At 40.2% G+C, this 17430-nt stretch overlaps 1 protein-coding gene across 17 annotated transcripts in view; it reads right to left on the bottom strand.

The window, feature by feature from the left end:
- The window catches only part of caska (calcium/calmodulin-dependent serine protein kinase a), a 115533-nt gene that overhangs the window by 62522 nt on the left and 35581 nt on the right, over nucleotides 1-17430 (bottom strand). For all 17 annotated transcript variants that reach the window (XM_067514976.1, XM_067514975.1, XM_067514988.1 and 14 more), the window contains exon 2: nucleotides 4122-4234. In XM_067514976.1, coding sequence (XP_067371077.1) covers nucleotides 4122-4234 — 113 coding nt within the window. The remainder of the gene's footprint in view (nucleotides 1-4121; nucleotides 4235-17430) is intronic.

The following is a 17430-nucleotide window of genomic DNA, read 5'->3' as shown; positions in this document are numbered from 1 at the left end:
TTTTTATCACATGCTGCTTGTTTTAAGCACGTCAGGTATTTGTGTAGAAACAAATTAATACTATAAATCTACAATGAGGCAAACAGGATTTTTCAGCATCCAGAGAGATGGAAAATAAATTCCTGCACAGAGATATAAGATCTTCCATTTCTTAGAAAGTTTATTTATACCCTAATGTCTTACAGAGAGTGCCAGCAACAGCAGCTGCGGATATCTTCATGCAAAACAACTAGAAAACAGAGGGAAATAAGAGAATTACAGGTAACAAGATGGCCAGAGCTGAAAGATAAAAAGTGTGAATAGAGAGGTAGGAGGTGAGAAACAGATGTGATCTCTACAGTGATCCCTGTTACTCCTGCTGGGAGTCAAAGCGTGCAATGGAGGAGGCCTTGATGTCTATACCACACACAGCTTTTATGCTACTGTATGTGTGTTACTTCAAGATGTCCAAACAATATAATGGAAACCACACAAGGCAGTGCTGTAGCTTTTCGAGAAAAAGATAAAGGAGGTGAGAAGAGACAGACACGGGGGAGAAAGAAGGAAATGAAGAATAGTGGGGTACAGAGAAGGATGCAGACATGCAGAGAAAGAGAAGAGAAAAAGAGGTAATCAGGGACATGGGAGAACAGGTGAGGTGGAGGCAAGTGAGTAGGCGATGGCACATGATGAATTTTGCTCATTCTCCGGCCAGCTTTTCTCGCTCATCCCCTCAGAGGGCTGACCTATTCGTCAAAAAGACCTCTGGACAGGCTGCCGAGAAACAAGCTGGTGTATCTGTGTGTCAGGCCCCTGCTGGCCAATCCAATGCCAAGACACGAACCATTTGACCCACTTCCCTTGGTCTAAGCTCTGTGCGTGACTGCTTGATTACTGTGTTGCTGTGTTAGAGGTGCATGCTCACATGAGACTGCACTGCTTTCTACAGGCGACAAAAAAAAAAAAAAAACTGTGAGAACAGCTGGCTGGCCTCTAGAGGGAGCACACAGTTTGATAGATTCCTAAATACCACAGAGATGGAGCTGCGATTGGATATAAGCGACTGAAGAGAGTGTGTGTGTGCGTGCGTGTACGCGCCACAGAAAACAGTGAGCATAAACACTAGCTATGAAGAGAAATGGTGCCGGTGCAGCGTTAGACAAGCTACAATGAAAAACTTTCATTTAGGAGTTTTCTGTGATCCATCCAGCCAGACTTTAATCACTACTTTTTAAGAGAGGAGACAGAAATATAAAATAAGAGATGACAAAATATCCTGTTTCTACGGAGAGAACGTTTAATCAAGATTTCGCTGAAAGCTTCTGTTGTCTGCTGAAAACGGAGTCAGAACAGCAGCCGGTGGAGAGGAAGGATACGAGCAGGCAAACTACGAGGGGTAAAAGTTTGCCTGGTGGGGCATTTTTTTAAAGAATCGGAATCCAGGCAAAATTAAAGCCGAGCGTTATGGAACAGTTTGTCCATTAAGCTGCTAGTTTTGAAGTTGCCAGTCTCCTTTCACAGCAGCCTCCTCGACGGCAAGAGCTGGACCAAAATAGTGGGGTAAAAAAAAAAAAAAAAGACCACTGAAGAATTGTTGTTATCTCTGCACCATTTACTGCACAACATAATAAAAAAGGGCTTTTCTGCAGATGACTTCTAAATCAAAAGACTTATAGAATGACTGCAGTGACCTCCTGACCTATGTTCTGTGGGGTCACTGAATGCCTCACCACCTTGGTAAGATGAGCAAACAAAGCCTTTACTGCTCATCTTCACCCTGCATGTTAATAACCCTTGGTCTCTAATGCTTTTGCCATCCTATTTAAAATTAATAAAAGGGGCCATTGCACTAAAAAACATCTTACTAAAATGCACACCGGTACAACTCTGCACCCACTGTGATGTCAATAATAACATTTGAATGTTGACCTTTCTGACAGTTTGATGCTTGTAAAAGAAGAATTCATGACCGAGCTGCTGTTTTAATATGCATGATTGTACAGATGTAACTAATGAATTAGCTATTAAGTGTAGATGTAAAATGCTCAGTGCAACCTTTGTCACTGTGTTTTCTCTCTCTCCAACGGACACTGACATCCCTTTCAGTCTCTCCTCAGCCTTCTCTGCTCATGTAATGGCTTCTGTCGAGTCACCAATCACCCCACCCTGCAAATATCTGTAATTCAATCGGCACTTTCCTCTTTTTCTCTCCATCTCTTTCTCCACTGCTCTTTCAGCCAGCAAGAGATATGATAAGACCTCTGCCTAATTTGTCTGGATGATATTCAAACTCTAAAAAAAAAAATTTAAGGTTGAGTTTGAAAAGTATTGGTGTTTTTTTTAGCTACCACACATGTTAAATTATCTTAAGAGTATGTACATATTTTAGTAAATATATAAATGTGTTACTACATTTTCTTTCATTTGTACATTTACTGCATCTGCTTATCACTAGTGAATATTTTATTTTACTCCCTAGCTGTTATAAAGTCTTTTGTCCACTTGTTTTTACTCAGTATACATATAAATATTCTATCATTAATAGTAAAGTTTGTTATGCACTTGGTTGTACTTTCTGTAATAAATAAGCTAGTAAACACCTCAGATAAAAGTAATATACATGATAATAAACAACAACAACAACGTCAATAATATAAATAATAGTCTGACTCATTAATAATCTGATGCTTGTCTCAAGCCAGGTCACAGCAGCAGCTTTACGTTAGTCCAGCCCGTCTCCCCAGCAGCGTTTTTAAACTCTTCTGGCAGAATTCAGAGAGGTTCCCAGGTCAAGGAAGAAATATAATCTCTCCAGCGTGTTCTAGTTCGCCCTGGGTCCCCTCTTAATTTGATGTACCTGGAAAAACCTCCGATAGAAAGGCACCCAGGAGGATTCTGATCAGATGCCCAAAGCAACTCAACTGGCTCCTTTCATGAAGTCCATACACTGTCTGAGATTGAGCCTGTCAGCCAATTTCCATTGTACTGCAATTTCAAAGTGGACAGAGCAGTGTTTCCCCTTTGGAACATTTTCAGCCATGGTAGGTTCTGCGGTGTCTGGGGTATTTAGTTCTCATGCAGCACCTTTGGTTGCCAAGGGTCAAGTAATAATAATAATAATATTTATAAGATGCATTTATTGCACGCTAAAAGACATTTCTGGGGTGTTCCTCTTCTAACAGGATGTTTGTGCCGATAACATATACAACACAATATTCCTGCCAACTCTGCCAGTTATGAAAGACAATGTTTAACCATTCTATTTTCATATATATATTACTTTTTTTAAAAAACTGAATTACACTAAAGATAAGTTTCACACCTTGCTATTTAAAACTGGAACTTACAATGGGTAAATGGTCTGCACTTATATAGCCCTTTTTCACCGATTGATACCCAAAGCGCTTCACACTGCTTCTCATTCAGCCATTTGCACACACACGCACACACACACACACACACACACACACACACAGCTGCAGAGCAAAGAGGCCACAGAGGAGCAGACAAGAGAAATGTGCACTTCAGTTGTGTTCATACACATTCCTTCCTGCAGGGTTGTATGGAGGTGTGACCATGTGTGTTTGTGTTTTAGAAAGTAACCACTGTGAAACGATCAGAAAAGACTTTGATATTCTCTGATTTACGTATGTGTTGTCGCTAACACTGCTCCCTCTCTTCACTCAGTCACTGTGTCTCTCTACTGCTGCTCTCGCTCTCACCGAGCTGGTGAGAAAGGGACAATTAAATGGAGCGTTTCAGGACTTTACAATGGCTGGTTCTCAGTCTTTAAGTAAAAAAAGGGACTGAAGTGGAGGTAGGACAGGCAGAGAAAATCCCTTCTCACCGGCATGACAGGCCGCCATGCTTGTACCAACGTAGGGGAAACACTGCAGAGGTAAAGGCAGAAACAACCTCTGAGTGAAATGTGAAACTCAAGCGTAATTGGGAACAAAAGAGTGGCTGAAAAGTAGGGCGGTGGAAAAGATCGAGTGTGCTCAGAGTAGCACTCAAACATAAACAAGGACAAGCATTTTACCAACTCTCTAAAATGGTGGAATGAATAAAAAATACAAACAATTAAAACTTTTTTTTTTTAACTTTGTGTGAGTAGCAAAAACACAGAGAGTGTAGTTTCTTACCCTCCGTGCTGAGTCCTGGACTGGAGGTGAACTGGGCCACATCCACAATTTTGACAGCAAACTGCTGCCCAGTCTCTCTGTTGATACATCTCCTGACCACACTGAACGGACCCCTGAATAACACAAGAGGAAAAACCACAACATTTAACATCAGTCGAGCATTTTGATGTTGGTGTTCCTGCTCTGCATATAGGGCTCCTTATTTATGTGAGACAATCACATTTAGATCCTGAATTGGCTCATATTTGAGAAATTTCAGCAGCTTGTATTCTTCCCTCCGATCCATGCAAGTGCATTAACATGTTAATGTCGGTTTGCTGCGTGGGACGTATTTACTGCTTTTCACATCTGAAATCAACTCAAATCAGAAAGAAGTTGAAATAATTTGGAATTATTGCTCATCTTTGGCTGAAACCAAAGTAAATAAAGTTAAAAGACTACTAGCTTTCCTGCTAACCTTTCTACAGGTCCCTCTTGTACTTACTACACTTTCAAATGTTATGTAAAGTGCTGAGCCAAGAGGCATAAGAACAGAACAAGAGTATTCAGTGGCTGAGCGTAGGTTATGCTTGTTCCCTCCATGTAGCAGCATATCAATGAATGTAGAGAAGCTTTGGTCCTCATTGCTAAGGTTGGAGAGTTCACACACTGAATCATCCCTCCTGTGGTGTTAGTGCATCAACCCGTTCAGTCAATGGGATAAACAGAGGTCTACCACTCAAGGGGTTGCGGGTTAGAATTAACAAGTCAGGAAGTCAGGGTTACGGTGCAGTACAGTAGAAAGATACCGCTCTGCGACTGCAGCACACTCACACTCACACTCACTGGGGTAATGGGCTTTGACTGACCTGCACAGACTGTGGAAGAAATGCACGTGTGAGAAAGAGAGTGGATGTGTTGGGAATACAAGCTTTTACCAGCAGGAAGTAGAAAAGACACAAACTGGCATCAACTGGTACAAAAGCCCATCTACCTATTTTGTACAGTACCTGAAACCCACCCCAGCATGCTCTGAGAAAAATGCAGGGAAACACTGCATGCGACTGATTCATATGTAAAAAATATATTTTAATAAAAAGTGGGAGTGACTAAAACACATTCATAAAAATAAAGTATATCTCTATTTAGCCAACTACTTATTTGTTTGTTAAAAGTGCAGCAACAAAATAAGATGATAGATGACAGGATATGATTTGGATTGAATTTGGCACTAAACTGATACCTGATTTATGGTATGGACATTATCTCTGGTACAGTGCACGTCTTTAAGCCGCTCCAGTGATGATGACTACTTTGAAGGGTAACTCTGGCCATTCTCCACAATGTCTGTCAGTCTGAAAACTCCATTAGCTTATTTGCCTGTGCCATAAAACGATTAAAAAATAATAATAAATAAGGATCAGCCAGACAAACAGCTCCGAGGTGTCACAGGTTTCTTCATTCCAAAATGCTTGCTACAGAAATTTACAATAGATATGACCAAAGTTACGCATTTAAAGTAAAACAGTGATGGTCACTGTTATTGAGAGGAGTTGGGACAAATTAAAAGCCACTTTGTTCCAAATGTGACGTAAATGTTCCGGGTGTTTTTGTGAACCACCTTAAACTGAAACAACAAAAAAGGAAGCTGGGCAACATTTCAGAAAGAATGTAAAAACAACAGTGAGCAGGAAAGGAAACCTAAGGAGAGGTGGCTGAAACTCAAGCTGAAAGGTAAGCAGGCAGCAGGAATGACATGCCGATCAACAGTGAGTGTGATTGGTATGTGTTTCAGATGCCAATCGCCAAACTAATCTAGTCTAACAGCTGATTGGGTAAACAGCACCTTTTCTCCCTTTATTTGAAAATAAAGGGAGAAACCTAGAATCTGCTAATGGTGAGGATCTTAATTAAATGTGTTCCCAGGTGGAATCCTGGTCAAATTTAGGATCAAGCTTAGCACAATATTTTTAATTGCTTAAAAATAATTAACAAAATCCATCCCCATGTACTGTTTTACAGTATCTATCTAACATAAGCAGGCTGTAATAAACTTATCATAAATACATTTGAGAATGGATATTTTATTTCAGGAAATATCAAAGAACAGGTTGACAAGAATGATTTACAGCGAATATTTGGAATTTGATCATAAATTCAAAGCTACTTTTCTGGGCCTGATGGTTTGTGATCCGTTACCCAGCTCTAGACATCTGCTGTCTGTTACCTTGGTTACAATGCTCCCAACTCCAGCTTGGATGAGCACATATGTCAAGATGACCCAAATCACACGTATTCAGAAACCACAGTGATGGTTTCACTGCATGAGCCTGTGAAGTGGAGCTGAGAGAAGAAATGATGTCACTGTGAGTTTACTACTCTTTCACCTCCATATGATTCTGCAGTTTTTCCATCTCTTCTGCCCTCTCATCTCTATACTATGTGTAAACCAGCAGTCAGCTGAGTTCACCAGCAGAGCATCCTCCAACACACACACACACACACACACACACACACACACACACACACACACACACACACACACACACACACACACACACACACACACACACACACACACACACACACACACACACACACACACACACACACACACACACACACACACACACACACACACACACACACACACACAGTACCTGCACTGAATTACCCATCTCGGAAAATTACAACATAAGTGGTAATGTGAATGCTCCCATTTCACAGCTAAACAAAACAGCACCTCTGGCTGCAGCAGACTGACTGGCTGGGGTTTGAACACAAGCTGTGCTGTTCACATGTGTGTGTGCCTGAGTGGGTGAGGAGTGCGAGGCAGCCTTTGTGCACAAACACAGGCTGGCTGAACAGATGGTGATCAAGCTAAAGCTGCTTAGCGTCAGAAGGGTGAGGTAGAACAGCACCGTGCCCAAATATGCGGCAGACACACACGCAAACACAGACACTTCAACACACATGCGATATAAACATAGATCAAACACAGAAATAAACACTATGAGCAGTGGTGCTGAGTAAACTGTCGCTTTGACCGAGGGGTTTGCAGTGTTTGCTGTGCTCTCCAGCACCAACACACAGAAACAAACACAGGCCACTGGGTCACCGGTTTAGTGGGCAGACACATTCTTCAGAACAATCTACTGTTAGCCATCATGGTAAAGTTCAATTCATTTATAAACCCATTCTTCACCTGGTACCATCATATTTGTCATGTTACATGACTCGCAAACATTATCATCACGGCCTTTGGTCCAGTGCTTATATTACTTTCATCGTTCCTTCAGTTCCTTCTCTCATACTCCGGCCCCATTGCCTGGAAAAAGCTTCATCAGGATCTGAAACTGGCCAGTTTGGTCTCACATTGGCAATTCAAATGTTCACTGAAAGGACTGGAGACTACATGTGTAATGATTTGTTTGTCATTTTTATCTTTAAGGATGTTTTATATATATGCCCTTTCGATATCACAGAAATGTATGCATATGTAATGTATCTGTATGGACTTATTGATTGCAATGTTTTTGCTGAGACAGGTCATCCTTGAAAATGACACCTTGTGTCTCAATGAGCCCAACCTGTATAAATAAAAATAAATAAAGTGGCAAAGAAATGTTTTTAGAGAGAATAGTTAGTGAGACTAAAAGTCCAAATAAGCATGAGCCAAAGAAAGCTGGGAGGACTCTGGTACGTAAAATACATCTGATACAACATAACTTTTCCGGGACACCAAATTAACCTCTGGCTACCTGGAGTTGACCTAAGGAGAAATTACTGTAGTTCCAACATATAGTCAGAACACAAAAAAAAAGTCAAGTTGGCTGGAAACTACTTTCCTGCAGAGAGGAGATTGGATTTTACTTGAGAAAACGAAGCACACTAAAAGCCTACGTCTACAAGCAGCACAGTGCATGGAACAAAGCAATCACACTAGTCAAACTAACAGAACCTTTGGGGTCAAACATGCTCAGGCGTGGTATGGATGGTCTAGGGTGAGTATACGCATGGAGTGAACAGTTTTGTATGGAAAAGTGGTTTCTCAGCTGCAGGATAATGACATATAAGAGACATCTAGTCTTCTAAATGCAGAGTGGACATTTCCAAAAAGGTGAGTCACTTCCTACAATATGTATAACACCGAAATCCATTCAGTTAGACATTTAATGCAAATGATGACAGAGCCATATTTGCCTCCACTAGATTCAAGTCAAGTCAAGTTTTATTGTCAGTTCTTCCACATGTACCGCACATACATACATACATACATACATACATACATACATACAGGGAAGTGAAACTGTGTTTCTCTCGGATCCATGGTGCGTACAGATAATACTAACAGTGGAGCCAAAAATCTAGATCAAATATAAATATAAAAATATAAAATACAGCTATACAATAAGGGCACTGAAGAGTAATACTAGTAAACAAGTAGCGCAAGGCACAATGCAGATGGAGTGCAAACCAGTGAAGTGTACATCAGTGCAGGTAACAGATTTAGTGCAAAAAAAGCTTATTCAGTCTGGTTAAAGTAGCAAAGTGACAGAGGGCTCGAGACCAGTTCTTTTATTTGAATTTATGTATAAATGTTTAAGCCTCCTCTTGCCATAAGGAAATAAACAAGACTTTAAAATAGTTGATTGAAATAGAGCATTATGAGGTTTTTCCACGCAATGGTCAGTCCACTCTATAGGATTTGAAATGTAGGCACACACACAGTGAGTGAAAAGGAAAAAAAAAGGACAAAGACGACGGCTTTCTTTGAGCTTTTTCTAAAGCCTCTGGACTGTGAAGAGCCAGGCTCTTTGGGGAAATCTACCTCTCCACCTGAAAGATAACACCAGCTACAAAGAATGAATTTGTCCATTTCTGGACGTCAGCACTTAGAGCCAAATGTAAAAATCTATGTGAAATCCAACTGAAACTCCAGCAGGAAAATGTTTCAGCCTAAACTTTGTTGGAGCAGGTACACTGGGTCAAAGAGCTCTCATTAGTAATGCAGTCAAGTCCTCCTCTGGTGTGTTATCACCCTCTGTGCTCTAGTCCAGTCACTTAATCTCAGTCTCCTCCACATTCACAGCACAAATGTCAGGCCTTGCTCGAGGCTGTGCTCTGTACAATAATGAACAAGAGGCCCTGGAGGAGCTGGGACAAATGAATACAGGATGGAGAAAACGCAGGCAAAATGACGTGTGATGGGCAAAAATATGCTATTTCTATTACATGCTTCATGATAGTAAACAGCTAAAACGACGAGGAGGAACAGGAGGACTTAGGCATGACATGTGGACCAGTAGGTATGTTATTTTGTAATAGTGTTGGTTGCAAAAGTTTGCATCCCCTTATTTTGAAATATCAAACAGTTAAACAAAGATTTTTATTTCCCGTCAATATAGTATTTAATGCACATTCAGCTAGTGCAAATGCTCCTTTGTCAGAAATTAATTACATCCCATTTCAATAAAAAAAAAAACAGAACACTTAACCTTTTACATGGCTAAAAAGTTTGTCATTTTGGGGAATCAGAGATTCCAACCAAGCAGTGTTAGCAGAGCTGAATGATTATTCCATTTACTGGAAAAGACAGCGAGAGTGTATTCTAGGAGAAACACTTGGACATAAATCAAACAGGTGACACTTCATCAAAAACAGCAACAGTCAGCTGCAGTGCCAGAGCATTGTCGTGTCTTACTAAAATTCAGCGGCTGTCTCAAACGAAGCACTGCACCATTTGTGATTAGAGGTAAAACTAATCATTTCCTTTCCATGAGCAACATTTTATTTGCAGTTTTCTATGATTTATGAAGCTTTTGAGTTTGGCTACTCACTTAATTATAACAAGCATTTGAATTTTATCCAGAAGCAGTAGATATTACTAGCAGTAGGCAGCACGGTGGTGGAGTGTTTAGCACAGCTAGAAGGTCATGGGTTCACATCTGCGGCTTTCTGTGCGGAGTTTCCATGTTCCCCCCCCGTGTTTGCATGGGTTTTCTCCACGTACTCTGGTTTCCTCCCACAGTCCAGAGACATGTATATTAGGTTATTTGTGGACTCTTAATTGCCTGTAGGTGTGAGTTTCTCTGTCTGTGTATGTCTCTCTGGATTGGCCTGGAGGCCTGTCCAGGGTTCACCCAGTCTCCCACGGCAATAGGCCCCAGCCCCCCGAAACGCTGAAGACTATAAGCAGTTACAAAAGAAATTGGATGGATGGGTCACTAGGGGTGTAAGAATTAAGGCGACTTACGATTTGGTTTAGTGAAAACTCACAGTTTGCTAAACTCATGATAGATAAACTGATACTGTCTCATTCTGCATCTCCACTGAAAAGGTATCAATATACCTTTATAATCAATATTCCAGCCAGCTCCAACTACAACATAGACTTTTTTTCTTTTTTGGATTGGTTAGGAACTACACTAACACTGGCTTTTTTTTTTTTTTTTTTTTTTTTTTAAATGGAGGCCACACAGTTCATTTGACCTTGTGGGACACAATAATCCCTGTTCCAGCCCATGATGCAGCTGGTTCTTGGCTCTACAACAGCAAAGTATTGATGCCGCTCTGGAACCAGTTTTCCTGGCTAAGGGCCTTTTTTGGCCTGTTAAAAGTCAAAGAGCTTGTTCATTATAAGGCACAGACTTAAATGTACTTTGGTGGCAAAGGTGGACCTGATATAGTTGTGGCACATAACTCTAGGCCAAAACATATTTACTAGACTGAAAATAATTGGTAGCTTTGTTGACTTTAAATTTTTAGCAAAACAAAATGTATTTGCTGCTCTTTGCTTCTCAAATATGATAAAGTTTTGCACTGTGTGCTTAGTAAACTGAAACTCTCAACGTTTTAGAATGGTGGTCACCCAATACATGATAACTGAAGATTTTACTTGGTCTGTGGGAAGTTATAAAAGGAATCTTCAACATTTACCCATGTTAAAAATGTATTTATTGACATATTTACAGATGAAAGTGTTAATAAAATGTTTGTTCGTTTCATCATTCAATGGCTAGTTAAACCATATATTCTAGTCCCATTAAATCTAGAATAGAATTTAAAACCCTGCTTCTTACATATAAAGCTCTGAATGGTCAGGCTCCATCATATATAGAAGACCTCATAGCACCATATCATCACAGTAGTCCACTTCCCTCTCAGAATGCAGGCCTACTTGTGGTTCGCATAATTTCCAAAGGTAGAATGGGAGGTAGAGCCTTTAGCTATCAAGCTCCTCTCCTGTGGAACCAGCCCCCAGTTTCGTGAAGCAGACACCCTCACTACTTTTAAGTCTATACTTAAAACCTTCCTCTTTAATAAACCTTATAGTTAGTTATAGTTATGCTGCTATGGGCTTAGACTGCTGGGGGACCCACCCCCCTCCTGTCACTCTCTCCTCTCTTCTCACCCCACAATTGTCACCACTGTATGACATTAACTCTGTTTTCTCCCGTAGTTGTCTTTGTCCTTCTCTGTCTCCCTCTGTCTGTCCCTTCTTGCTGTGTGTTTTCCAGTGTGCAGCTACTGGTCCTACCAACCTGCCCGATGTTTTGTTCTTCTTTTCTTTTCTCTCTTCACTTTCCACTCACCCCAGCTGGTCAAGGCAGATGGCCGTCCACCCTGAGCCTGGTTCTGCCGGAGGTTTCTTCCGTTAAAGGGAGTTTTCCTCTCCACTGTTGCCTAGGTCTTGTTCAAGGGGGAATAGTTGGGTTTTCTCTACACATCTTTATACTCTTGACTTTATTCTGTAAAGTGCCTTGACATGACTTTGTTGTGAATTGGCGCTACATAAATAAAGCTGAATTGAATTGAATAGTGCACACTGAGACGTAGTACTAGCTTTAGTGCAGGCACAAAACTGTGTACACGTCAAGTGTGCTGTGGTAACGTTCAGAGCCAGATACACAGTAGTTATGTGTATGCGATGGAAGAAAAAAGCAGACGGTACGTTTAAAAATACACTTGTGTTTTTTTTTTGTGCTATACATGTGTAACCAAAACCTCAAGCTGTACTGCAGCCTGTGCATCGATTAAAATAGAAGCGAATTTGTTCTGTCAGACTGCTTCTTCATATACAGCACACCGACTTTTAGATTATTCGAGCGGCATCATATAGATTTTACCCATCTTCTGACCAACCTTCGCTTTACATTACCAAGATTAGAAAAAAAAAAAAAAAAAAAAACAGTTGTTGTTCTAGACAATTTTTTCACTTTTACAAACTACATCATAAAGATAATAAACCTGTGCACCCCTCTCCTCACCAACCCCAGTTCAACTATTGTACAGCCTGTAAATACAACCCCAATTCCAAAAATGTTGGGACCATGTCTAAAATGTAAATATAACAGAATGCAATGATTAACAAATCTAATCAACCCATATTTTATTCACAATAGAACATAAACATATCAGATGAAATTTTACTATTTCATGGAAAATACTAGCTCATTTTGACATAGATGGCAACAACATATCTCAAAAACGTTGGAAGAGGGTGATGTTTACCATGGTGTAGCATCCCCTCTTCTTTTAACAACTGTCTGTAAACCTCTGGGATGTTGGAGGAGACCAGTTGCTGGAGTTTTAGGACAGGTGTGCTGTCCCATTCTTGTCTGGTGCAGGATTCTAGCTGCTCAACAGTTCTGGGCCTTTGTTGCCGGATTTTTTGTTTTATGATGCACCAAATGGTTTCTATGGGTGAAAGGTCTGGACTGCAGTCAGGCCAATTCAGCACCCAGACTCTTCTCCTGCGAAGTCATGCTGTTGTGATGGATGCAGCATGTGGTTTAGCATTGTCTTGCTGAAATATGCAGGGTCTTCCCTGAAAGAGACGTTGTCTGGATGGGAGCATATGTTGCTCTAAAACCTCTATGTCCTTTTCAGCATTGACGGTGTCTTTCCAGATGTGTAAGCTGCTCACATCATAGGTACTAATGCACCTCCACACCATCAGAGATGCAGGCTTTTAAACTGTGTGCTGTTAACAAGATCTCCATGATTTAAGTCATTTAAAATTGTGCCTCAGACCATTTTTAATGAGTTCTGGGCCATAGAACACAGCAGCGTTTCTGGCTTCCGTTCACATATGGCTTCTTCTTTGCATGATACAGCTTTAACTTACATTTGTGGATTGAACAGTGACCTGTGTTCTGTGGTTTCTGCATGTGTTCCTGAGACCATGCAGTGATGTCCAGTAGAGAATCAGGCCAGTTTTAAGGCAGTGCTGCCTGAGGCCCCTAAGATCACATGCATCCAGTTTGACCGTCGGCTTTCTCCCTTTTTTTTTCTTAAAAAAAGATTCCTCCTGATTATCCTAATCTTTAGATGATATATACTGCAGGTGGTGGAATCTTCAAAGTCTTCGCAATTTTACATTGAGGAACTGTTTTCTAAAATGTACAAATGTTTTGGCGCAGTTTGTCACAGATTAGTAAACCTCTGCCCATCTTTCCATTCGAAATTAGCTAATATTTTCTATGAAATGTTTGGAATTGGGGTTGTAGTTAAATGTTCTTACCAGTGCTAAACACAATCAGGAAATTCAAATAAATAAATAAAAATCAAGCCCTGTTAAAAGCAATTGTGGAGTTTTGGCTGAATAAATGATGTATGAAAATAAAGAGAAAAATAAATGTTGCAAATCAACACAGACTGAATAATGCTCTGAATAATTAACTAATTAAAGCCTCAGACTAAAAGTAATAGTGCCAGTAATGAATCATCTTTTGTTTCAGTGCATACGAGTCTAGCAGAATCAACCCTCTGGGTTTTACGACAGTGTGAAACTCACACCTTTGGAATTTCGAAATAAACAGTTTAATACCCAGAAAATGCCCAAACCTAAGAGGCTAGAAGCTGCATTATGCCAGTAAGTATCCTCACAAAGAAAATGTGTTTGTGCTGAGCACATGTTGAGCAAAGAGGTACTTTTTCTTAATAAGACTCTCATCTGCTGCAATCTCCCAAATTTATCAGGTTTGCAATACTGCAAAGTAGTAAGATGTGAAATCTGTTAGGAGAGAGAGGAGGGAAAGGAGGGCAGAAGGGGGGAAAGCTTGATGGGTGAAGGGGTCTGGTTTAAAGCACAGACGGCTCAAGTGGCGGAACTGGGTGTCTTCAAAGAAACCAACTGTACTTGGAGTTATTCTGGCTTTGTATGGGGCTCAGCTGCACACAGCATAAACCATTAGAGCTCTGAATAGAAGTCAGCTGCACGTGGGCTGTTCTGATGAGTCCTGCTCTTCAGCCAGCCTCACTAAAATAACAGGAAGAGGTGGAGGGGGAGAAAGAAAGACAAGAAACGTGGACAGGAAGAGAAAAAAGTGAGGGTAGAGAAGCAGGGTTTGCCCCATCTGTGCCAACATGTGTCCTCTATTCTTTTCACGTCCTAAGATTTTACATTTTCCCTTGACTGTGAGCCAGATTACATGTCCCCCAGTACTTTGATTATTAATAGAAATCCGAAGCCATGATTTCATTGCAGCATTTGCCTCACATGGTTTGAAATCATTTCTCTTTCTACTTCAGTGCCAGCTTTACATGGATTTGTGTCAGTGAATTATGAAGGCCAGGTTGGAAAAAGTTACCCAAATGTGTATTAATCACACATCAAGATGTTGACCTATGACCTCTTTAATGGGAATATGATTTATTATCTCATTATCTCGTAGTTATTACATAAAATAGATTTCTCAAGGTCCAACCTCCTGTAATTTCTTGTCTGAGCCATGCATTTATCAAATACAATTGCTGATCATTGATCACTGCTTTGCTCTCTCACAATATTTCCAGCTGTAATCTTTTAATACAACTAGACACGCAAAGGCCAAACCATTCATTTGTGATGTTGGTGGATTACTTTTCCTGAACTGAACAAATTATTACTGTAAGTTTGAGTACATGCTCTAAAATAGTACCGAATGCTACCAGTACTGCAGAAGCAAACTGTTTTCTCTGGGCATTAAATCAGTTTCTAACTAAAAAACAAACCATTTCAAACATTATTGAATGTGATGCTGATGGTAACATGAATGTATCAGTCAATGTATGAGCCTCAAAGTTTCTGCAGAAATCTAAAATGTTCAGGTCTTTTTTAAGTTTAACTTATAGGAGAGAAGACCTTTAAAAACCTGATTTCTGACTATTCATTGTACATAATCACCAACATATCAGTTTTTCTATAAACTAATTGACCCTTTAGTTAGTAGCAATAAAAAAACAAGGAAATGTTATAAACTTATTTCATATTTGTGCTGTAAACTGCAGACACACTCTCACAGATGAAAAATAGGATTAAAGACATGTATAATAAATAATGAGGACAAAGATTTCTAAACCACTTTGTGTGTCTGTTGTAATATATTATTATCAAGGAATGTGACTTTTTATTTGAATTTTGAATGTTCAAATATTCAAACCGTAATTCTCTGTTCCAATGCCAAAAATGTACTGTATGCAGGGGTCGAAACTAACAAAGTACAAGTACTTTTTTACTTCACTTAAGTACACAAAGTAGGTTTACTTATGGCTATTTTGACTTTTACTACATTTCTAATCAAAGTTGCGTTACAATCACGTTATTTTACATGATAAAGCATTTTGTCCGTGGCCATGTCACGAATGACACAGCCTTCATTAAATCACTTATTTTAGATATTAGCAGTACTCAGTGTGACCCGATATGTAGTACTTTTATTCATTGGCGTGTTGTGCAGACAGCTCGAGCAAAAACCCACGGACTGACGGTCTATTTTTAAACGGGATCATTGAAAGCTGTCGGTCTAACAATACGTCAGGCAGCTCTCCAAAGGTTTTCCTAACTGAACTTGGGGTCCCTCCCTCTCTGTCTTAGTGCCATGTGCTCAGAAAGGGGCAAATGTAAAGAGGTGCTCTGCGTGTTCTTGGTGTTACTGTGCTCCCTGCTGATTCATACATTAATATGATTGATTGACTGAAGTGTTTTTTTTGTTTTGTTTTGTTCTCCTCTCCTGAAAGAAGCAGCCACATGCGCTGGTGCGCAGTGGGATTACAACCATCCATCGTGTTTACTTGGATTAAATCAGGTGCAAAATATTGCTACAAGACAACCACATAAATCTTCTCTAATATTTTCTCCTTGTTAATGGATTTCTGTACATCGTGAGCTTATTCCCAGCTCTCTTGGCATTTCATCAGTGGTTATAGCAGTGTTTTATTCTTGAAATCACAGTGCTTTGATAGACTGTTATTGCCACTATGCAATGTTATAGGATACGAGTAGTTTAGAAATAAACCTGAAAAAAGCATCAGACCAAAAAACTGCTTCAACCCACCATTTATGTCTATTACAATTAATTCATTAATACTCACGACAAATTGGGGGACGCTAGTGAGCAAAGCTGTCCTGATCGGACGATAACAACACCGAAGCATCTCATAAGCAGTGTGTGTGGCAGCATTTTGAGTTCTACACCGCAGATGTCACAATTATCAATAAAGTTACAGCTGTTTGCCGACTCTGCAAAAAGCAGTTGTTTAACTCATTGCTATGTGAGTTGCAGTCGAATGAATTTCGTGTTAATTTGAATGCTCAAAAGTGATTTTTGACCGCCCTATAATCATCAGATAATATTTTGTATCAACATTTGTATTTGAAATGTAACTAAAGCTAAAGGGGGGGGGGGCACTGTAAAAAGGAAACGTGTGACCCACAGTTAATCCCACAGCAATAAGCAGATCATGATCACAACAACTGCTGACCTTTACCTGACCTCACAGGTGGGAGGTGCTGCCACAGTAACCAGGATGCTTTGTTGATGCTATAAATGACCCTGTAGGACAGTGTGGTAAAAAAAAAAAATAGACATTGTAAAGCATTTGCTGCATTCTACATCAGCGTAACCAGAGGGAATTTACAACAGCTTAAAAAAGATAGGGTACGCTATAGTGCATACTGTGTTTTTCCCCCCGTGTGTGTATTGCTGCAGTAAAAGGTGATTTGCAGGCCGTACTCCCTCTCATCTTTATAGCGTATCAATCACCCTGTGTCTCATTTTGTAAATGTCACCAGCTTTATGGCACACACGCGTCCTGTGCATCACTCACGTTCAGGCTAAGCTTAGCGGGCTATCCCGTGCATGTGTCAGTCAGATCATTGGAAACAACACAAGGGGAGGTCACACCGTGCTGCTGCCACCTGCAGAGATCTGTTCTCCAAGGATCAACATGAACCACAAATAATACTAAATCGGCAGTTTTTTAAAAAGAAATGAGGAAGACTTAAACTATTCTGAGGAACCAGATATAAAACTTAAAAAAAAGAAATCACATCAAAATTAAATGC

Source organism: Channa argus, chromosome 9, assembly GCF_033026475.1.
Source record: "Channa argus isolate prfri chromosome 9, Channa argus male v1.0, whole genome shotgun sequence".
Taxonomy (NCBI): Eukaryota; Metazoa; Chordata; class Actinopteri; order Anabantiformes; family Channidae; genus Channa; species Channa argus.
This window is presented reverse-complemented; position numbering and strand designations above follow the sequence as displayed.